The 23,160-nt window shown below is 42.0% G+C and overlaps 1 protein-coding gene and 1 non-coding gene across 2 annotated transcripts in view; both read right to left on the minus strand.

Annotated features, from left to right (window-relative positions):
* Positions 1-18,694, minus strand: part of LOC118566894 (deleted in malignant brain tumors 1 protein-like) — a 31,746-nt gene extending 13,052 nt beyond the window's left edge. The window contains exons 1-5 of the mRNA XM_036150363.1: positions 18,587-18,694; positions 18,326-18,377; positions 9,656-9,967; positions 8,496-8,801; positions 2,479-2,784 (exon numbers count right to left, since the gene is read on the minus strand). Of these exons, the coding sequence (XP_036006256.1) occupies positions 2,479-2,784; positions 8,496-8,801; positions 9,656-9,967; positions 18,326-18,377; positions 18,587-18,694 (1,084 nt within the window). The remainder of the gene's footprint in view (positions 1-2,478; positions 2,785-8,495; positions 8,802-9,655; positions 9,968-18,325; positions 18,378-18,586) is intronic.
* trnam-cau lies at positions 6,321-6,392 on the minus strand. The gene has a single exon. It is a non-coding gene; the product is annotated as a tRNA-Met (tRNA).
* Positions 18,695-23,160: the final 4,466 nt, after the last annotated feature.

Consider the following 23,160-nt stretch of genomic DNA (forward strand, 5'->3'; position numbering starts at 1 on the left):
ATCTTAAGTGAGTGTCTTTGCATGTGTGTCAAAAAGCTAAACACCATTATGACAATATGGAATATAGTTGATGGAATAACCTGGTCATTCAGTGTATCCAGGTAGTCAGCTGACCTCATTCTTTGGGCGCACAATGTTGCCCCTACAGGCTTGTTTCTTCCAGTCTTTAATGTGTTTGACAGCTCTCCACCCAATTCTATTAGTTTCTGCAATCTCCTTAGATGTTTTCTCTGCTTGAGGTGTGCAATTGATTTGACTCTTGTTAAACATATTTTCCAAGACCACAGGATGTATCTTTCAACCTAGTTATTTAAGAAATGAGCTACGCGTTGCATCTGGGGGTTAAATAACTTGTTGCCTTCTAAAAGATTAATACCCATTCAGTAATTATCCAAAAGGAGGCTCGGACCAATTTGCTTTCTTAAAGTCAGGTTACATTTTTTTTTATTTGGCCAGACAGTGTTCTTGAAAATGTTTTAGCAGAAACTTTTGAAAATCATGTTTGCCTTTCTTCCACTTTCACAATTACACCCTATTTTACATTGATCCATCAAATTTAATCCTAACAAGGTACATGGAAGTTTGTGCTTGAAATGTAATAAAGTATTAGTTTTAAGAATACCTCTGTAGTATAAAGTGCAGCATGATTGCTGCTGTAAATAGAGTAGCAACATGCCAAAGTTAGTTTCAGATTGTGGCAATTGATTCGGGATTCTTTGTCACTGGCTTTAACACAGACATTGCAGTAAAGAGGCACAAGGTAGCGTCTGGTATGCCCCACAACATTTGACACAAAAAGCTTTGCACATCCATCATATAAACTCACTTGTCCTTTCAGATTTGAATGAGCCTATCATCAGGTGTAATGTTGCTAGAGGTGGCATACACCTTGGACAGGTTGCCAGGTGATCAAAAGGCAACACAGACACACACACAGGACGAACAATCAAGCATAAACACAGTCATGACTAAGGTCAATTTAGAGAGAACAATTGGCATAGTAGTCATGTCTTTGGACTGTAGCTGGAAGGCAGTGTACCTGGAGAAAACCCACACATGCAAAGAGAGAACATCCAAACTTAATGCATAAAGACCTGACCCAAGGATTTTAACCCAGGACTTTCTTGATGCAAGGCAATGGCACTACCACATGGTTAGTGGCACTAACCATGCTTTTACACTCTACTGAGCACCATGCAGTCCCCTTTGTATATTACCAAGAGCAACTCAAGGTAAAATGGGATTTTGGTGGGACGTTGCTGCCTGTGTACACAGATATCTGGCTTTTACTAAATGGAATATAACATTTATTACTTACATGACACTGAGCAAAAGGAATGACCAATGTGCTAACTTACATCTCAAACATAGTGCTTGTCAAGTCAAATTACAGTTGAGATGAGTGCATTTTTAATAAATAAATAAAGAGATAACTTGCACTAAAGAGATTCAATACGGGTGTGTACAATTCACTGACGACAGTAGCGTCAAGCACCAAAACGGAGACAACCTGCTTAATTGCTGCCTGGTGCGCTCAAGAGCTCATGACGTCACGCACCCGACGCATCCCTGAAGCGCAGGTGTGATATCAGACCCAAGTAAGAGCAGAAGTTGTTGAGACACCGACGAGGATCCTGTTAAAATTAATACCAACGTAGCACGTTGGTTTGAACGTCTACATAGATTGGAGAGGAAGCCGATAAGAAGCTAAACTTAAAATCTGTGCTACAGAGTTGCTACTGCTGAGCCGTTCGGGAATGGTGTTTGTTTACTTGATAGTGTGCAGCAAAATGGATGCGTAGGTCTGTTTAATACGCGTTGTTTGCCACGCTTTGATTGTCTTGATGAAATGTGTGTTAGTATGACCATAGGCTGCGTGTTTCTTAAGTATTATTAGAAAGCGTTTGGTCGATTGGTGTAATAAGAGGGTCTGGTTTTTAATTGGGTTAATAGATTTAAAGGATAAATAGGTTAAATGGGGTATGTGCAATTAAAGTGGCAATATGTGGTTTGTGCTACGTAAGCTTGTATGTGTTTCAGGTTTGGTGTTATTTATCAAGTAGCATTTTGTATTGAATGGAATATTTAAGACTGACATTTACATGTAAATATGTAAATATGTATGGATATTTATGTGTTTATGCGATTACTTATGTGTGTATTTTTTGGTTGTTTAAAGTTTTTTTTTTTTACCTGTTTGAGCACTGCTAAAGAAAAGAAAAGAAAAAGGAAGTAGAAAAGAAAACAAACTGAGTGGATTCCAGTTTTATTCTCCATGTAGACAGGTCAAAATCCCTTTCAAGTTGGGGAATCTGCACAACTGAGCTACAACTTGACAGTGCTTGACCTATCCGTTTAGTTTATTGACGGTTGAGGTTTTAATTTATTTCCAATCAAAATGATGAGCGTTTTTTGCCTAGGACTATCCTCAGCATGTTTTTCCTTTGCATGTCAATATTATTCAAAGTTTTTTCTCACCTGAACAGACAACACCAGCATCCTCACCATGTCCACAGTTGTGTATCCCGTACCCTGGGTGCTGACAGCTGGTTAGAGAATTTTCATTGCCTAAACAGTTCACATTATCAAGCCAGATTTTACCAGTTCCTTCACCAAAAACAGCTGACGAAGTGGCTGCTAAAGCTGTCCCACAGGACAACTGTCTGCAGACCACCTGAGCATCAGTTAGATCCCAGTCGTCATCACAGACTGTTCCCCATGTGCTGTTGTAGATTTCAACTCTTCCAGAACATGAAGTTGATCCACTTAATCTGATCACCGAACCTGGTAACAAAACAGAGATAAACTATAGATTTTTGCTTTAGAAACAAGTTTATCGAAGATGAAAAACTTTATATAAAAATCTAGCTACAAGTGTAATCTTTTGAGTCTACTTAGGAAAGTCTAGACTCTAGATCAAGGTCTGCAGCCTTTGCCTCCAGGTCTGCAGGTAGGTCTTTTTACATTTTAATGTGGCTCTCAATAACTTTAGCCAAGTTAGAGAGAGAGAGAGACTTTCTTTATTGTCATTTTGTATACACAGAGTGCATACAGAACGAAATTTCGTTTTCACACAGCTCAGAAAGATTGCAGTAACTCTACAGGATACCTGACAGTGAATTACAGTACAGGATAAAGTGCAGTGATAAATCGCAGTCACTTACAGGATAAGTTTCAATTGACTTCCGGATAAAGTGCAGCAGTGAACAGTAGGCAGTTGAAATGTAAACAATGTAAAACAAAGGTAAACAAATATGCAGTAAGGTGCAGCAGTGATTTAAAAGTAGACAGTTGCATTGTAAACAGTTTTGCAGTACGTTTCTGGGTAAGGTGCAGCAGCAATTTTGCAGGATACGATACAAATGTGCAAATGTGCAAATCAGCGAGTCGAGTGTGGTACACAGTCCGTTTTTATACTTCAGCAGTTTAGCAGTTCAACAGTCTGATGGCAGCAGGGAAAAAGCTTTTGCAGAACCTGGTGGACCTGCAGCGGAAGCTGCGGAACCTCTTTCCAGAAGGCAGCAGGGATAATAGTCTATGGTGGGGGTGTGAGGGGTCCCTGATGATGTTACGGGCTCGAGACACACAGCGCTGCGATGAAATGTCTTTAATGTAGGGAAGAGGAGCCCCGATGATCCCTTCTGCTGTCCTCACCACTCTCCTCACGTTCTTCCAGTCGGAGGCACTGCAGCCTCCACACCACACAGAGAGACAGCTGGTCAGAATACTCTCTATGGTGCTTCTGTAGAAGGTCGTGAGGATGGGCGGGGGCAGGCGGGCTCTCCTCATCCTCCGCAGAAAGTACAGTCGCTTCTGTGCCCTCTTCACCAGTGACGTAGTGTTCACAGTCCAGGTGAGGTTGTCCGTGATGTGCACCCCCAGGAACTTGGTGCTGCTGACCACCTCCACCGCTGAGTTGTTGATGAGCAGTGGAGCATGGTGAGGCCGGTTTTTCCTGAAGTCGACGATGATCTCCTTCGTCTTCTCCACGTTCAGGATCAGGCTGTTGTCTCTGCACCAGTCCACCAGCTGCTCCACCTCCTCTCTGTAGTCCTGGTCTTTGTCGTCTCTGATCAGGCCCACCACTGTTGTGTCGTCTGCAAACTTCACGATGTGATTGGTGGTGAACCTGGGGACGCAGTCGTGTGTCATCAGGGTGAACAGCAGGGGGCTCAGGACGCAGCCCTGAGGGGAGCCCGTGCTGTGGGTGATGACATCAGAGGTGTTCTGTCCGACCCGGACTGACTGAGGTCTGTTGGTGAGGAAGTCTAGCAGCCAGTTTCGTAGGGGTGTGTTGAAGCCCAGATGCTCCAGTTTTCCCACCAGATGTTGTGGGATGATGGTGTTGAACGCTGAACTGAAGTCCAGGAACAGCATCCGCACGTGCGTGTTCTTCTGCTCCAGGTGTGCCAGGCTCAGGTGAAGAGCAGAGGAGATGGCGTCCTCAGTGGAGCGGTTCCGTCGGTAGGCAAACTGGAACGGGTCGAGTGTTGGGGGGAGACTGGAGACGATGTGTTCCTTTACCAGAGTTTCAAAGCACTTCATCATGATGGGAGTCAGTGCAACAGGCCGGTAGTCGTTGAAACAGGTGACTTGAGGTTTCTTTGGCACCGGAATGATGGAGGCAGACTTGAAGCATGCTGGCACTATGGCTTGGTCCAGCGAGGTGTTAAAAATGTCTGTGAGGACACCAGCTAGCTGACCTGCACACTCGTTGAGCACCCGCCCAGGTATGTTGTCGGGGCCTGGGGCCTTCCGCGGGTTGACTCTCCTCAGAGTCTTCCACACGTCGGCTGTGTCAAGGCAGAGGACCTCCTCATCCTGATGGGGGACAGCTTTCACTGCTGGAGTGCTGTTTAGTGCCTCAAACCTCCCAAAGAAGTTATTTAGTCCATTGAGGAAGTCAGCATCAACTTCACCCACCGGGGGGGAGGGCGTGTTGTATTCAGTGATCGCCCGGATGCCTTTCCACATGCTCCTGGTGTTGCTTGCGTCATGGAAAAGCTCCTGGATTTTCTGACTGTGGTTCCGCTTTGCTAGCCTGATGGCACGGTTCAGGTTGGCTCTCGCTGTCCTCAATGCCTCCTTGTCTCCAGACTTGAAGGCTGAGTTCCTTGCTTTTAGCGCTTGACGGACCACCGCAGTAATCCAGGGTCGTTGGTTGGCTCGGGTGATGATGGTCTTGGTGGTGCTGACGTCCTCAATGCATTTGTTGATGTAGGCTGACACAGTCATGGCGTACTCATCAATGTTGATCTTGTCCTCATAAGTTGCAGCAGCTTTGAACATGTTCCAGTCAGAGCACTCAAAACAGTCCTGGAGCGCCTCCATTGCTCCCTCAGTCCACACCCTCACCTGCCTCGCTGTTGGTTTTGCTCTGATCAGCAGGGGCCTGTATGCAGGAATTAGCATCACAGAAAGGTGGTCTGAAGAGCCCAGGTGGGGGCGGGGGGCTGCTCTGAATGCTCCTTTTATATTTGTGTAGACTAAGTCTAGAGTGTTCTCTCCCCGAGTTGCAAAATCCACGTGTTGGTAAAAATGAGGGAGAACAGTTTTCATATTTGCCTGGTTAAAATCCCCAGCAATGATGAAAACACCCTCTGTGTGTGCAGATTGCAGCTCAGAGATAGTCCGATAGAGAACACTCATAGCATCTTTAGTATTAGCGCTGGGAGGAACATAAACCGCTGCGATGATAACAACAGTGAACTCTCTAGGCAGATAAAAAGGTCTGCAGCTAATAATCAAAAGCTCAATGTCCGGAGAGCAGAGACTTGTGACTAATCTAGCATTTTTACACCAGGTGTTATTGGTGTAAACGCAGAGTCCGCCTCCTCGGGTCTTACCGCAGAGTTCTGTCGGAGCGGAAAGTAGCGAGTCCCTCCAGGCTAACGGCGTTGTCTGGGATTGTTGAGGTGAGCCATGTTTCGTCAGAATGAGAGCGCAGCAGTCCCTGAGCTCCCTCTTTGCAGAGAGCTCGAGTTGTAAATGGTCCATTTTGTTGTCCAGTGAGCGAACGTTGGAAAGCCAGATGGATGGTAGCGGCGGTCTGAATGGGTTAGCCTTTAGCCTCGCTGCTAAGCCTCCTCGGCACCCGCGCTTCTTCGGCCGGCTACACCGCTTCCGCGTCGCTCTCCTCCGGCGTGAGCTGCTCGTCGAGGCCGCCGCTTCACAGGCCTCCGGGGCTGGTCTCCGTAGGACGCCACAGTCACGTAAACAGTCGAGCGTGGTATTTAAAAGTCCAAAAACACAACTTGATCGTAACTCCAACAGGCGCTCGCGGTCAAGTACTGATCAAACAGGTTGCAGGAGAGTTTGTATAGCAGAGGATGGTTTTGATCCATCGACCTCTGGGTTATGGGCCCAGCACGCTTCCGCTGCGCCACTCTGCTTGCCTAATTATAAAGAACTGTTTAGCCTTAGCAATTATTTTTGTCTATTGGTGTAAGAAATATGTTTGTGACGCATTTATATTCATTTATTTACTGACTTTTGGTTACAAATTACATGCTATTTTCACATAATTTCCATGAAAACGGAATAATCAATTCAAGAAAAAAAATGTATTCTCCTTTCTGCAACAGTTTGATCATTTACTCTGTTAAAACCTGAAAAGAAAAATTGAATGTTATTGACATAAAGAACAAACATCTAATAAAGAACTAAACATACTTGCTGTTGTGAGAGCAATGGTGGACATTTTCTAAACAAACCATAGTGAAGAATGCTTCAAGTCCATGTACAGTTTTAGTACCGACTGAAACCAGAGATACACAGAGAAATCAGCTAATGATAATTGAGCTATTTTTTGGCCTGCTCTTATTGCTGATTCCTGGGTTATCAGGAGCAAATTACAAATCCAATTGTTTTTCGATCTGTGAACAGACCATAAATAAGCGCCGCCATACATTTTGTTTTGACATGCCTATTGACAATTGCAAATAAAGTTGAGTCTTAGAAGGTCTTTAGTCTTTGAAGATCTTTCTACTCTGCAGGCGTAAGAAAAACATGTGTAGTGTTAGTACCAACTGAATCCAGAGATACACAGAAAAATCAGCTCATTATGAGTCAGCTCTTCTTGTTGATTCCTGGGTTTTGGGCACAGATTACAGATCCATTAATTTTTGATCAGTGAACACACTATACATAAGCACAACTTATCATTTTGTGTTTACATCGCATTAGACTGATATGTTTGAACACTTAAATTTGAAAGTTTTAAATACTATTTATGAAGCATTTATAACATTTATTTCTAAAGTGCTGACAGTTTTTTGCCAAGACCTAGGGCTATCCTAACTCAGCATGTTTTTTCCTGTACATGTCAATGTTATTAAAAGTTTTTCTCACCTGAACAGACAACACCAGCATCTTCACTATGTCCACAGTCATGTATCCCGTATCCTCTGTGCTGACAGCTAGTTAGAGAGCTTTCATTGCCTAAACAGTTCACATCATCAAGCCAGATTTGACCAGTTCCTTCACCAAACACATCTGACGAAGTGGCTTCTAGTGCTGTCCCACAGGACAACTGTCTGCAGACCACCTGAGCATCAGCTAGATCCCAGCTATCATCACAGACTGTTCCCCATGTGCTGTTGTAGATTTCAACTCTTCCAGAACATGAAGTTGATCCACTTAATCTGATCACAGAACCTGGTAACAAAACAGAGATAAACTATAGATTTTTGCTTTAGAAACACATTTAATGAAGAACAAAATACTTCAAATCAAAAATCTTGCTACAGCTGTAATCTTTTTTCAGACTGGTTTGCTAAGCCTAGATCAGGATCTGTAGCCTTTGGCTCCAGTTCTGCAAGTGGCTCTTTAGACTTTACAGCATAGCTCTCAATAACTTTAGCCAAAAATTATAAAGAACAGAGCAGTAATGTAATGTAATGTTGATAAATAGAGGTTAGTCTTAGAGGTTATTTTAGTCTACTATTGTAAGAAAAACATTTGTGAAGCTTTTTTTATCTTTTGGTAATGATGTACATGCTCTTTTGACATGATCTCCAGTCAAATGGTATAAACAACTAAAATAAATGTTTATTTTATTGATACAGTAAACAAACATCTAATAAAGAACTAAACATACTTTCTACTGTGAAAGCAATGGTTGGAAACCCAGCACCATATTAAATAATACTCCAAGTCTGTGGACAGTGTTAGTACCAACTGAATCCAGAGATACACAGAAAAATCAACTCATTATGAGCCAGCTCTTACAGTTGATTCCTTAGTTTTGGGCGCAGATTCAATCATTGTTGATCAATGAACACACTATACATAAGCACTACCTTTCATTTTGTGTTTACATAGCTTTAGACTGCTATGTTTGAACACTTAAATTAGAACAATTTAAAATACTATTTACAAAGCATTTTTTTTTTTATTTCCAATCAAAGTGATGAGCGTTTTCTTTGCCAAGATCTAGGACAATCTTCAGAATTATTATTCCTGTACGTGTCAATGTTATTAAAACTGTTTCTCACCTGAACAGACAACACCTGCATCCTCACCATGTCCACAGTTGTGTATCCCATACCCTGGGTGCTGACAGCTGGTTAGAGAGTCTTCATTGCCTAAACAGTTCACCTCATCAAGCCAGATTTGACCAGTTCCTTCACCAAAAACATCTGACGAAGTGGCTTCTAGTGCTGTCCCACAGGACAACTGTCTGCAGACCACCTGAGCATCAGCTAGATCCCAGCCGTCATCACAGACTGTTCCCCATGTGCTGTTGTAGATTTCAACTCTTCCAGAACATGAGGTTGATCCACTTAATCTGATCACCGAACCTGGTAACAAAACAGAGATAAACTATAGATTTTTGCTTTAGAAACACATTTAATGAAGAACAAAATACTTCAAATCAAAAATCTTGCTACAGGTGTAATATTCTTTTAGTCTACTTAGCTAAACCTACATCAAGGTCTGCAGCCTTTGGCTCCACATATGCAGGTGAGTCTTTAGACCTTTCAATGTAGCGTTCAATAACTTCAGCCAAAAATTATAATGAACAGAGTAGCCCTTTAAAATGTAAAGCTGATAAACAAATGTTAGTCTTAGCAGATCTTTTACTCTACTGGTGTAAGAAAAACATTTGTGAAGCTTTTTGGTCTTTTGGTAACAATTGACAAGCTCTTTTGACATGATCTCCAGTCAAATGGTATAACCAACTAAATAAAATGTTTTTTTATTCTCTTTTCTGCAACAGTTTGAACATTTACTTTATGTTCTTTATGGTAATTTAATGTTATTAATACAGCGAACAAACATTTAATAAAGAACTAAACATACTTTGTTCTGTGAAAGCAATGGTTGGAAACCCAGCACCATATTAAATAATACTCCAAGTCTGTGGACAGTAAATCCAGAGATACACATCAAAATAGGTTCATTATGAGTCAGCTCTTATTGTTGATTGTTGGGTTTTGGGCGCAGTTTACAGATCAGTGAACACACTATACATATGCACTAACTTTCATTTTGTGTTTACATAGCTTTAGACTGCTATGTTTGAACACTTAAATTTAATAAAATTGAAATATTATTTTTAAAGCTTTTTTTATTTAGAGGGTTTTTTTATGCCTAGGACTTTCCTCAGCATGTTTTTACTTTGAGTGTCAATGTAATTAAAAGTTTTTCTCACCTGAACAGACAACACCAGCATCCTCACCATGTCCACAGTTGTGTATCCCATACCCTCGGTGCTGACAGCTGGTTAGAGAGTTTTCATTGCCTAAGCAGTTCACGTCATCAAACCAGATTTGACCAGTTCCTTGACCAAAATGAGCAGAAGATGGTGCGCTGAGGGCCGGACCACAGCCCAGCTGTCGACAAACCACTTCAGCGTCATCTTTGCCCCAGCTGTCATCACAGACCGTTCCCCAGGTATTGTTATGATGGACTTCAACTCTTCCAGAGCACTGAGTTGATCCGGGACCTGCCAACCTGAGCTGATCTTCAAGAACAAGATTTATCATATTAATGTTAAAGTCCTGAAAAAAAGGCTTTTTTTGCAATTTTGGAATTGAAATTTAAAAGAAAAAATAAACTGACCTACAGCAAATGAAGATGAGGTCAAAACTAAGAAAACTGTAAGAAAAAAAACAGCGAATGTAGAGAACATGGAAAATATGATCTTACAGATAAAACCTGTAAAAAACTGATGATTCCCCTCTTGTCGGTGCCACATAGCTTCATTGAGGCTTACTGAGCAGTTTGTCAGAACACTCAGTCCACTGGACCAAAACTGGTGCAAAGAAACCCTCAGTTTCACTATATATTCAGCTGACACACTTCCTCTTTACATATCCTGTTTGTATTAACTGCAAATCAAAACTGTCAGCCATTAGCTATGTTTACATGTCACTGATTCTTGAAACTTTGGCAAAAACATGTCCCACTAAGGAAAGTGCTAATTCTGTTGTAAATAAATAACATTTTCATGAATAAAAAGAATCAAGGATATTATCAGGGGGGCCTTTGCACATATGTAAGGTTCTTTTAAAGTTTTTTTTTTTATTATTATTAATTTAATGATTATATGCTGGCCCATTGCCTACAAAATCAGTTGTCCTTGGATAAGAGATAATCATTTCAACTTGATTAAAAAAACAAAAAGTAATAATTGAATAATATCTTTAGCAAATGAAAGAGTACATTGCAATATGTATTTAAAACTACAAACAGTGAGTTTTGAACAATATTTACTATTATTTTGTGATTGCTCAAAATGTGTGCCGAATATTTGTCACTACCATCAGATATTTATAAAAAAGCAATAAAATCAGGCAACTAAAAGGTCAACTACATTCCTGGAGAACCCATTTTCAAATCTTCAGCTCTACTACATGCTTCATGTTCACTCAGGCTGCTGTAAGATTGCTATTTTCTCTTAAACTTGTTAATATTTTTGGACACTGCTAATGTCACAACCATAACATGTCAACACCGTCTCTTTTGTATCATAAATATTAGATTAGATTATGACATAAATGTTTACTTTTTAAGAAGAGGTCTAAAGTAGCTAGCAACAGAGGGGAAACAAGATGGCTAATGTGAACAACTCATGCATATCATGTGAAAGAGTAGGTTTTTGTCACCACCGTCAGACGTTACCACTGTTTTCTGTCTGATGGGGGTGACAAAAACCTACAAATGGTCCTTAAAGGAGGCTATAATATAATTGTTGATCTGTAATGTTTCATTAACCTGTTTTATAATTTTATTTATGTAATCCCCCCTATATTTCTTCCATATCGTAAAACCCTAGGGGATGAGGTGTGCCTTCCCTCTCTCTCAATTCACTATTATGCCATGTTAATTTGGCTTATGTCATTTGGGATGCACATAGTGCACCTACTACCTACCTACATAGCACATAGTATTCAATATCCCTTGTAAGCTATGCATCTCCTATGACTAAAGCCAAATAAAAATGGCATGGCAACATTTAACTGAATCTAACATTTACTGTAATTTCCCCCAATTTCAGTCATTAAACTCAACTTTGACTTTATGTATTTTAGGAAGTTATGGCTAGGCAGCAGCTAGAGAAGGAGAAGAAACAGGGAATATCAAAAGAAGTGTAGAGTGAAAAAATATAGTGATGAGTTAAAGAAGCAATACTTTAGAACAGAAAGGCAAAGATGGAAGAAGAGGATGCAGGAAGGGAAGATAAAAAATATCAATGACTTGAATGAAAGGGAAGAGAGAAGTCAGAGTCTTGAATGTTTGCCATAGTGCTCACAATTGTTATTTGTTATCTGTTTTTCACGTCCAATATACAGTTCACAGTCCAGTTTACAGAATAATGTAATGTATTATTTTATGAGTAGGGGACACTAAACGACAGTTTAAGATGATGTCAGTGACGCATTGTACATTATTCCTACTGGTAATTACTTAAACCTTTACTACAATGATTTGATATTTGATGATATGGGGATGGAGTACTTTTAATAACGATATTGCTTAATTGTACCTTATATTCCTTGAAAAATGTTTGTCACAGTGCTCGTGATTATGTTTTGGACCAAATAGTTAAATAAAGTTAATAAGCAAGAAGCCATTGACTTGAGTTTTATACAGTTTGGAATTGTATGTTGTAATGAGGCCACTGTCACCACCGTCAGATTAGTATCACCACAGTCAGAGGGCTTTTTATTTGTTTTAAATGAATATGCTTACAATATGTTTCTTCAGTGCTGTTTTGTCATTAAAGTAATAGTCTCTTTTAATATAAAAATATGTTTATTAAATAAAAAACATGACTTATTCTATTTAGGCTTAAAGTAAATGTTGTATGATGTTAGATCTTTTAAAGGACTACATGTGAAGCCAACCCCCATGACCCCATGAGGGATCAAGCGGGTCAGAAAATGGATGGATGGATGGATGGATGGATGGATGGATGGATGGATGGATGGATGGATGGATGGATGTGACACAGTATACAAAAATAACAAAAGTAAATATTCAACATTTAACAGCATATATATGTACTAACAATGTCAGATAATGATTTAAAAACTCTAAATACATATTAGACCAAATAAATAAAAAATTATTTGCTTTTTATTGTGTCTGATGGTGTTGAAAAAAAAAACCTAAGTAATAACTGGAAAAACACATATTTTATGAAAAAATACAAAATGGGGAGGTTGCACCGGTACATTGCTGAACAGCCAAGACCTTGGTCTATAACAATATACCTTCAGATTTTGTAATTTAACTAACTTTTATTTTCAAAATTAAAACCTGTTTTATCCAAATTCCCAAGAATCAGTAATGTATATAATTTCTTGATCGGTTTTAAATGTGTTTGGATTGAAAAAGGAAAAAACACTGAATATAAATGGGCACATAATCAATTAATCCCATCATGACGTTTATTTACATGGACCAGGCATTTTTTAGAATACAAGCACTCTCACATGCACAGACTTCACATTTCTCTAAAAACTACAGAAGAAACAATTTGTACTTCAGTCTGTACTGGGAAAAGTGGAAGGTTTTAAATTTTTAAAAACGTTATTGAACAATCATGTACAAATAAATGGGCCATTTCTTAATATACAAGTGTAAGTTCATGTGTGCTTGGTAAGTATGTCCTTGGCAAGTATAGTTGGAAGTATGTTCTTGCCAAAAACGCAAGGCCGAGTACAGTAATTCGGCAATTTGAACTTAGTGTACTTGGTCTTGGCACTAAGATCTGTGCGTTTCAGTTAATGTTCCTGTCATGATTTGGGTTTTGTTATGGTTTATGTTTGTTCCTTGACTAATTGGTTCACTCTCCTGCCTTAAGTTCAGTTTCTGTTTTGGGTTTTTTCTTGTTTGGTTTCTATTATAGCTTGTGTTCTGTTAAGTCTTAGTTTTAGGTTCTGTATCAGTTTTGGAATAGTTTGGGTTTGATGTTGTTTTGTTATAAGTTTATCTGGCCTGCTTCGATCATTTCTGTCACCAGTCTTAATTCAGTTCACCTGCCAGCATTCTTCCACCCTGTCACTCCCCTTCTCCAGTCATCATCGTATCAGCTTCAGTTTACTCCCTTCACTTCCCTGTTCCTGATTAGCTCTACCCATGCCAGTAATTAGTTTCACTCCATTCACCTGATCACTCCCTTACTTATACCTGCCTCTGCCCCCTGCAATCTGCCACATCATTGTTTTTTTCCATGTCCATGGGTGAGTTTTGTCCAGCAGTTCCTGTTCCCTGTTATGTTTCTCCTGCCTGATCTGACTACCTGCCTTTGTTGCCTTGGACTGTTCATTTACCACTAGCCTTGTTTTTTCCTGCCCTTCATTTTTGCCTGCCTGTTTTTCTTGGTTCCTGCTCACACCTGTGTTTGGAAATAAACCTTCTTAAAAACATTCCTCTTGTCTGGTTGAATTCTGGGTCTGGGTTAGGTATTGCCTGGTGAATATCAGCCCAAACAGCTGATATTAGGACAATAGTTGAAAGGGTGATTTGAGCACTGGTGTTCTTTTTAACAGCAAACTCTGCACACATATAGAATAAATAAGTGACATCTTCTCTTCAAGTTCAGGAATTTATTAACAGAAATAAAATGAACATCCAGAGAACATCACTGTAGAATGCTGTTGATCTGAATTAACACTATATTTCAATCAACAAATCCTCTCTAGGCTAGTGAAACTTAACTAAACTACTAAGCAAAATTAAGATAGAATTGCAAGCTAATGAACTATGTACTCACAAAAGAAACAAAAGACTATCATCAGTATGATTCAGTGAATCCTGGTTCACTGTAGATCTAAGTTAGATAACAAAAGTTCATCTTAAAGAAAGTGTAATAAGGTTAAATTGGGGGGGGGGGTACTCCTCCCTCAGCAGCCATGTGACTGGAAGCCTGCAGGAGCCATGCATGGGGCCTGGAGGAGACCACGAGCTGAGTGAGAATGAAACTCAGTTCCTCCCTGGCATAGGGAGAAACTGCCAGCCGATTCAAAGATAAGTCTCTCACTTCTGCTTAAAACAGATGCCGAAGTGAAGGAATCCGTCTATGTCAGCTTCGTTTTGCTTTCTCAGCGGACCCCTGATGGAGCGGGTTCCAGGCAACGCAGAGCTGAAAGCCAGCAGCAGAGCCCATGTTGAATGCTCACGAGGAGAATCTGCTTAGATCGGACTGCAACCGGGTCAGAGGCTGCCTGGACGACCTACAGGCCTCCATTCCCTCTAAATACTGTGGTTAGCCCACATGCTGCCGCAGAGCTAACGCTAGCCCGCCAACAACAAGCCAACAGCTTCCTCCTTCAACGCTCCTTCCGTGAATGGCCAAAACTGGACAGAACTGACACGGGACAAAGGACAGGTTTGGGCAGCGAGCTGAGGGAGAAGTTAAAAGATTTATTGGGAAATGTCTTGTAAACCGTTGTACACATGGTGTTTTAGGACAAAAGGGCTAACAGGTAGCTCGCGCTAGCCTTAATGCTATTAGCCTTGCTAACATCCGGTCCCGGACATTTCAAAAGGAGTTAGTTTAAAGCACAAAGCTTAATTGTTCGGCTCCGCCATCCTTCGATGGTGCTATGAGCCTTATCCCCGCATTACTATCAAATATTAATGTTGGTAAAGGCAATTTTGATAACTTGATGTTGTAACCTCTTAGCCACCGATTTGCTACAGCGACCCCAGACGCCCAGAGGGAGAATCGCATTAACAAACTCGGTCATAAGGGTTTAAGTGATTTTACTGGGCAAATCAGTAACCAGAAGGTTATTTTCTCAAAATAATGTTCTGGTTAACTTGTGCTTTGCATTTTGAACGGGTTGAAACACATGCCAAATGTTGTTGTTTTTTAACTCCATTCCATGCTTTTTGGAATCAGATCCTCAGTGAACAAGGATTCACTGAATTAATCTGATTATGATCAAACACTTTTGTTTTGTCTTGCATGTAAATAGTTCCTTAGCTTAGCTTCTTTTTTATCTTCATTTTGCATAGTAGTTTAGTTAGGTTTCACTAGCATACAAGGCCAGATCCACCCCCCACTCCTCCTCCTGACAGAGTCCCTATCTGCTCCTCACCACACCAATCCACATCCACCGACTCCACCCCTCCACCCTGCTCACGTCCCTCACGATCAAAGGTCCTCACCCTTCCCCCTGCTGCTGCCATTACAATGTCGTTCACACCTGACATGGTGAGAAGAGAGTTTACCAGACTGCATTCCGTAAAAGCTGCAGGCCCATTTGGAATATTCCCCAGGGTGCTCAAAGCTTGTGCCGATCAGCATACTTAGCTTTGTCTTCAGCCTGAGCATTCACCTCCAGAAAGTCCCCGTGCTGTGGAAGTCATCCTGTATCGTTCCTGTGCTAAAGACGCCGCGACCCAGTGGCCCTCAGGACTACAGACCGGTAGCACTGACGTCCCACATCATGAAGACCCTTGAGAGGCTAGTCCTGGAGAAGCTAAGGCCCATGGTCAGGCCCTTCACTGATCCACCACAGTTTGCTTACCAGCCCCACTTGGGAGTCGAGGACAGCATCATCTTCCTGCTGAACAGAGTCTACACTCATCTGGACAAGCTGGCGAGCACTGTGAGAATCATGTTCTTTGATTTCTCCAGTGCATTCAACACCATCCGTCCGGCTCTACTGGGTGAGAAGATGACGGCGATGCAGGTGGAAGCACCCATGGTGTCCTGGATTGTTGATTACCTGACGGGCAGACCACAGTATGTACGCCTGCAGAACTGTGTGTCTGATAGGGTGGTCAGCAACACTGGAGCCCCTCAGGGGACTGTCCTCTCCCCCTTCCTCTTCACCCTCTTCACCTCAGACTTCAACTACTGCACTGAGTCCTGTCACCTTCAGAAGTTTTCTGATGACTCAGCAATAATTGGCTGCATTGAAGAGGGTGATGAGAGTGAGTATAGTTCATTGGTGAGCAACTTTGTCACTTGGACTGAGCTGAACCATCTGCAGGTCAACGTGACAAAGACCAAGGAGCTAATAGTGGATCTGAGGAGGACAAAAACACATGTGACCCCTGTTTCCATCCAGGGGGTCCCTGTAGACACTATGGAGGAGTATAAGTACCTTGGAGTGTACTTTAACAATAAGCTGGACTGGACCAGGAACACCGAGGCGGTCTACAAAAAGGGCCAAAGCCGCCTCCTTTAGCAGAAGGCTCCTCTTACCCAGATGCTCCACCGAGCACCACAGGAAATCATTCCTGCCTGTGGCTATCAATCTCTACAACACCTCCCTCAGTTATCCTACCCCCCCCCCTCTGTAACTGTCTTTTATGCATTCTCTGCACTGTTCTTTGCACAAGTCACCATCACTTCACTGGGATTCCCAAGGTGAAGTGATATAACTATTGTGATATGACTATTGTGATAGGGTATTACCTTATGTGGAATGTTGTAAATATATATATATATACATATATATAACAATGTGTGTATTCTGGAGCATGTAGCAAAAGTAATTTCCCCCTGGGATCATTAAAGTATGTCTGAGTCTGAGTACCCTTGAAACCCTTCCCCCTGGACTGTCTCCCCGTGAACCGGACCTGGAGCGAACCTGAACCCGTCCTTGGAAATCCCTTCTGTACTGCCGTTGGATCATTGGCCTTCCCGTTAATGGACCCGGACTGCCCCTGGATTTACGCCCCTGGATTGCACCATACGGGCTCTGCCTGTCAGCTTCAGCTGCCTGCGGACGGGTCTCTTCTCCAGAGCCGTTTCACCCGAACAAGCCAGCTCTCTGTCAGGTTAGTGATCCAGCTTTTGCTATTTTGTCACATCTACCTCCTGTGGTCACTAACCTGTTCCCTTGCCACCAGGAGATTTCCAGCTGGTTAGGCGCAAGCAGCGCGTCCTGAGTGCCACACCTTTCCTCCCTTGAAATAAACTCTGCTGTAAACGTCACTGACCTGTTTCGAGTTGTCTGGGGTCCGACTCCAGTACATTACACTGAGAAGCTAGGGGTCGCTGTAGTGATTGCTAAATGGGTTAATCCTAAAGTTATACAAAACACCATTACATCGACATTAATGTTCCTTATTAATGCGGTAATAAAGAGCACAGCACTATTGAACAATGGTGGAGCGAAAATAAAACAAACCTCATGTTTGAAAGAAACCATAGTTGTCTGCCAAACCTGTCAGTGCCTCCCTGTTAGTTCGATTCACTTTAGGCATCCAGTTTGAATCAGTTGAAGCAGGTAGGGTGAAGGCTAGTTGTCTGACCAGCTATAGGTGGCTATGTGGCAAGTCGAAACGTGGCTGCGAGGATTCGGCTCCGGGTCGTAGACCGCAGCGGGAAATGAGAGCGATTGTCTATGAACAGCAAGTCTTTATACAGTGAGCTCCCTGCTGTGAGAGGCAGTCCCTGTGTGCCTACAACAGCCTCAACACAGTCTGATTTTTCGTCATGGCTTTATTGCACAACAGGGTGGATACAGCGTAGGTCATCTGGGCTGAGATCGGGGTGGGGGATAAGGGCAAGAGTCAGGACCGTTTTGGACGGGGTTTCATACCAATGATGGGGTTAATCTCCCAGGTATTGGGGCTGGGAAATGTTTACGTTTTTATATACAAGAGATAGTGAAAGTGCTCAGTTTGCTTATTAAGGTACTATATTAAGGTACTATATTAACTAAGGTACTCCGCTGTCAGCAAAACTATGCTGCTTCAAATACATTGGAGCACATTTTAAGTAGCTCATTCTTAATGAAGTGACTGGATAGACAACGTTTTTACGTCTACCTTCTCTCCAAATGTATCTTAAAACTACATTTTTTGACAAATTAATATCGCTATTTTAGCAATAAATTTATCTACTTACCTTTGCCATTTACTACTGGTGATGCAATGCATTGTGGGATACCTTGCCACTTCTGCAGACTTGGGCCGGCAAGGTAAAGTGAGTGGAGCAAGAATCCATCTGAGCTCTTAAAGCATACTTGCCTTGATGCATACTTAGGATTAAAATAGTTCTTGGTCCACCACCGATGACGTTTCACAAGTACATGAGCGCGCAGGTACAGATGAGGACACATATTGAGAAATAGCCATATATAAATGAAGTTATGGTTTGGGGCCAAACCTGCAAGGGTGCAGCAGCACATATGGTGTTGGTGGAAGCGTTGTCTGAGGCTGAACCCTGGGGAGTAGCCAGAACCCTGTCCATAGTCAGAGTGGGAAGGCTCCCCATCAGGGTCTGTAATCCCAACCATATGAAGTAACTATATGACGTAATCAGAAACTACGGCAGCAGTTGAGGAGTCTGATGTTCTGGGGGACAATGATCCCAGCCTGACGATGGGATCTGATGGTGTGGTTGAAGTTGGTGTGGTGGAAGCGGCTAGACCTGAGGAGTCTGAAATCTCCATTGAAGAGGTGAGTCAACTAATCAACTCCATAGATTTGACCCCACAGCAGAAAGAAGAGCTCCAGGCCTTGCTTCAGAGATGGCAGAAGGTGTTTGCTGTGAATAAAGAGGATTATGGAAGAACTGACTTGGTCCAACATCAAATCCATACAGGTGATGCACCACCCAAGATATCGTCCCTTACCAACACTGATGGTAATGGACCCTAAGACACATGAAATCCTATTTTAAATCCTTTGTGCTACAGAGAGGCGAAAGGAGGTGTGGAGGAAGTACGATGAGGCCACTGCTCATGCACGGGTGGAGAAGACTTTGTCTAGGATACATGGCTTCTTTTATTGGCCAAGTATGGAGGTGGAGCTCCGTGGATTCCAACTGTGTTGTGCTGTCTGTAGCCTGTGAACTAGAGCTGGGCAGAGAGCCCCATTGCATCCCATTGCAGTGTCCTATCTCCTCGAGGTTGTAGCTTTGGACTTTCTCACATTAGGGAGGCCTACAGACAGATGTCATAACATTCTGGTCATGACAGATCTTTTTATGTGCTATGCATGGGCGTTCCCCATGAAAGATTAGAATGCTCAGATTGCAGTACATGACCTATGGGCTCACGTCATTCAGACATTTGGTTGTCCTGCTAGGCTACACTCAGATATAGGAGCTAGCTTTGAGTCTGCCTTGATGTACCAGTTATGCAGGTGTTATGGCATTACGAAAAGTAGAACCACTCCATATCCTCCTGCTGGTAATGGTGGGTTCGAGCGACTGAATCAGACACTACTGCACATGTTGTGTTCACTAGAAATATAATAATAGGACCAGTAAAGAAACAGCCGAGGTGGCCCAAATCTTTACCAGAGCTTTTACAGGCATATAGTAACACTGTTCATAGAGCCACAGGGTATGCTCCATCATTTCTTATGTTTGGGAGGCATCTGAGACAGTCGGTGGATGTTAACCTGGGTGTCGGACAGGAACCCCTATGCCATGACATGGATGGTTGCATTAGGGACCACCATCAAAAGTTATCTTTTGCCTATGAAACATCCAAGAAGAACATGAGTGCGGCAGGTACCCAAAGCAAAAAGGTTTATGATAAAAGGGCACAAGCCCTGCCGTTAACACCAGGAGAGAGGGTATGGATAAAGGACAGCAATAGGGAGGGGCAAGGAAAGCTGCATCCAGGCTGGAGTTCAGAACCATATGTTGTATTGGAACGTGATACCTATACAAGGGACAGCGAGAAAGAGGGGGGAGAGAAGGTCCTCCATCGGAATGCTTTAAAGTTATGCATCACCCCTGCAGCAGACAACCACGTACCTGTAGTTGAGGTTAACCCTGAGGTGCAGATGGTGATCGAACCTCCATTTAATTGTGTTATTCCCACTGTTCCAGCCTTGCAGCCTGAAGGACTACTAGAGCCACGACGTTTGGCAAGGTCGAACATTGGTCAGCCTCCTGCACATTATAGATAGTCCTGAACCTGAAAATATAACACACAGCCCTTTAGGTTTCATCAAAGCGTAGCTTTGTCAAAGTAATTTAATTTGATTCAGCTTATTTATATAGCCCCAATTTTAACACGTTATCTCAAGGCACTTTATAAAGTCAGTTATATCAAATCATACAGTAAGTTTTATTTAAAAATTTTCCATCTAAGGAAATCAAGATTGCAGACTGCATGGAGTCATTGACTTGCAGCATTCATTTCTCCTGGATTGCCCTGTGATACACTGGCGACCTGGCTAGGGTGAACCCTACCTCTCACCCATTGACTGCTGGGGTTAATGTGTTTCATTCTATATGCCTTATTTTCAAATGCAAAACTAACCATGGGTCCAACTTCTGGTTTCTTTGTGACACTTTTATGTCATCGCTTCTCTGAGCTAACTAATGTTAGCTTTACTAAACTAATAAACTATGTTGTGGGAAAATTTCCAATAATCCCTGAACAATCAAAATCGCAGGTCAGTTCCACACCCGTAAACTATTTAAAAGTGGAAGAATGATATGAAAAAGTGACCTCATAATACGTTCGAGGACATTTGTGACGAATTGGTCTACAATGCACAGTTACAAAAGTACAGAGTCAGAATCAGTCCACAGTGGGAAAGTTTGCAAGGTGTTAATCAGTAACAACATTGATTATCTCACAGTCACTTTGCATGGATCCTAACTGCAATTGCAGTCATTATGGAGTGTTCCTGTGTCACAGGTCTTGTAGTAATGCAGCGCCGATCTTTTGGAAGGTAGGCTAATGAATTGTCTCTTCAGTACCATAACCTACTAACTTGCATTCAGTTTATTTTACACAGCAGTGCTAAATGTTTGGGATTGAACTAATGTTACAATTTGATATCAAAATATTTACTGCATTGCTGCCTGCCTCATAATGTGAAGTGTAATATCAGATATGTAGTCACAAAGCTCTTGATGTGAGTTTGTCACATTAAAATTACAGATAGATTTACACTAAAGCTATAAATTTATTTATTTTAGGAGCCAATAAAAGCATTTGCTTCTAAAGGATTGGTGGGGAAACAAATAGTAGATGATGTTTTTTTTGTTTGTCTTTTGTTTTTTATTCTTGTTTTTTTATTAGTGAATCATATTATAAAACATAATAGAACCAGGCAGCACAACAGATAATATGAATGCCAAAAAAAGCTGAGTAGGATAAAATCTCAGTACAGTTAAAGGTCAACGAGTAAAAATTGGTATTAAGACTGGACAAGAAGGGGGCTGTCTAATGTTTAAAGGTAAGTATAAAGTATCCATAACTTTGAGGCCCCAATAGATAAGGCACTGTCCCCTCTAAACTTCTGCTCAGGACTGTGAATGACCATTAGCAGTTGGTCAGCAGATGTGAGTGCTCGAACAGAGTTGTAAAGGTGAAGCTTAGTTAAGTAAGGTGGGCAAAGCTGTTTAAAGGTCGGTCCACACGACAGGATTTTTAGCCCGATTTTCACATCAATCTCCCCCTTCCGAGAGTCATAGATTATCGGCGTGTGTCTTAAAAAAAAACGTAAGATATTATCCTACCGTGTGTGGTAATTTAAGAGCGATCGGGACCACTCGGTAGAACGTCAGGACCACTCCAACCTCAAATATAATATTGAGATATTCAACTTGTTGGATTGTCTTGCCCTGATATCCTAGCGTGTGTAGTGTCTCCCGAAGACAAACGAGCATGCAGCCTGTTGAATGTGGCATGTAGTCAATCAGCAAGCGAGGTGTGTGAGAGATTCCCCTTGAGAAAACAAAAAAACCTAATCCTCAAATAGGTCATTACATGTTCACATACCTGATATGCAACTGCTTTAGGTTTGTGCTGAATAAAGCTGGAAAACCGTATATCAACCAGACACATAGTTTAGTTCTAAAAAGTTTATTGCAATAATGAATAGTGGATGGGCTGCACAGTAGGTAGCGCTGTTGCCTTGCAGCAAGAAGGTCTTGGGTTCAAGTCCAACCCTGAGTCTTTCTGCATGGAGTTTGTATGTTCGCCCAGTTTGTATGTTCTCCCTGTGCATGCGTGGGTTCTCTCCGGGTACTCCGGCTTCCTCCCATAGTCCAAAAACATGACTGTTAGCTTAATTGGCCTCTCTAAATTGTCCTTAAGTGTGAGTGTGTGCGTGAATGGTTATCTGTCCTGTCTGTCTCTGTGTTGCCCTGCGATAGACTGGCGACCTGTTCAGGGTGTACCCTGCCTCTCTAATAATGGCTATACTTACACTACATACAGGACTGGAATTACATATTTTGCTACATAGACAGGTTACATCTTGGGAAGGTTGTCAGTCCATCAAAAGGCAATACAAAAACATTCAATCAAACCAACACGTGCACGTGTTCGCTCGCTCTCTCTCTCTCACACACACACACCTAGGTACTATTTTGAGCAGTGGTCCCCTTCAGTGCCGGTGTCCTGCAACTTTTATTTGTTACTCTTCTTCAACACACCAGAGTCAAATAATCAGGTCTTTAGCAGGACTGGAGAACTTGACTGCATACTATGGAGGCTAAGCAGCCATTTGATTTAGGTGTGTTGGATCAGGGACTCATATAGAGCTGCAGGACACCAGCCCTCGAGGACTAGAATTCAGGAGCTGTCATGATTTATATGAACCCGAACATAACCACACAAGCAGAGCTTAGTTTTAGAAAGTTTATTTGAAGGTGGTGGATAGTGGAGGATGAATAAACCAACAGTCAGTACCAGGCTGTAGTAGGAGAATGATGATGGCAGGAACTGGCAAGCTAGAAGGACCAAGTGGACGGGTTGGAGCTGA

The sequence above is a fragment of the Fundulus heteroclitus genome, chromosome 1 (genome assembly GCF_011125445.2).
Source record: "Fundulus heteroclitus isolate FHET01 chromosome 1, MU-UCD_Fhet_4.1, whole genome shotgun sequence".
Lineage (NCBI taxonomy): Eukaryota > Metazoa > Chordata > Actinopteri > Cyprinodontiformes > Fundulidae > Fundulus > Fundulus heteroclitus.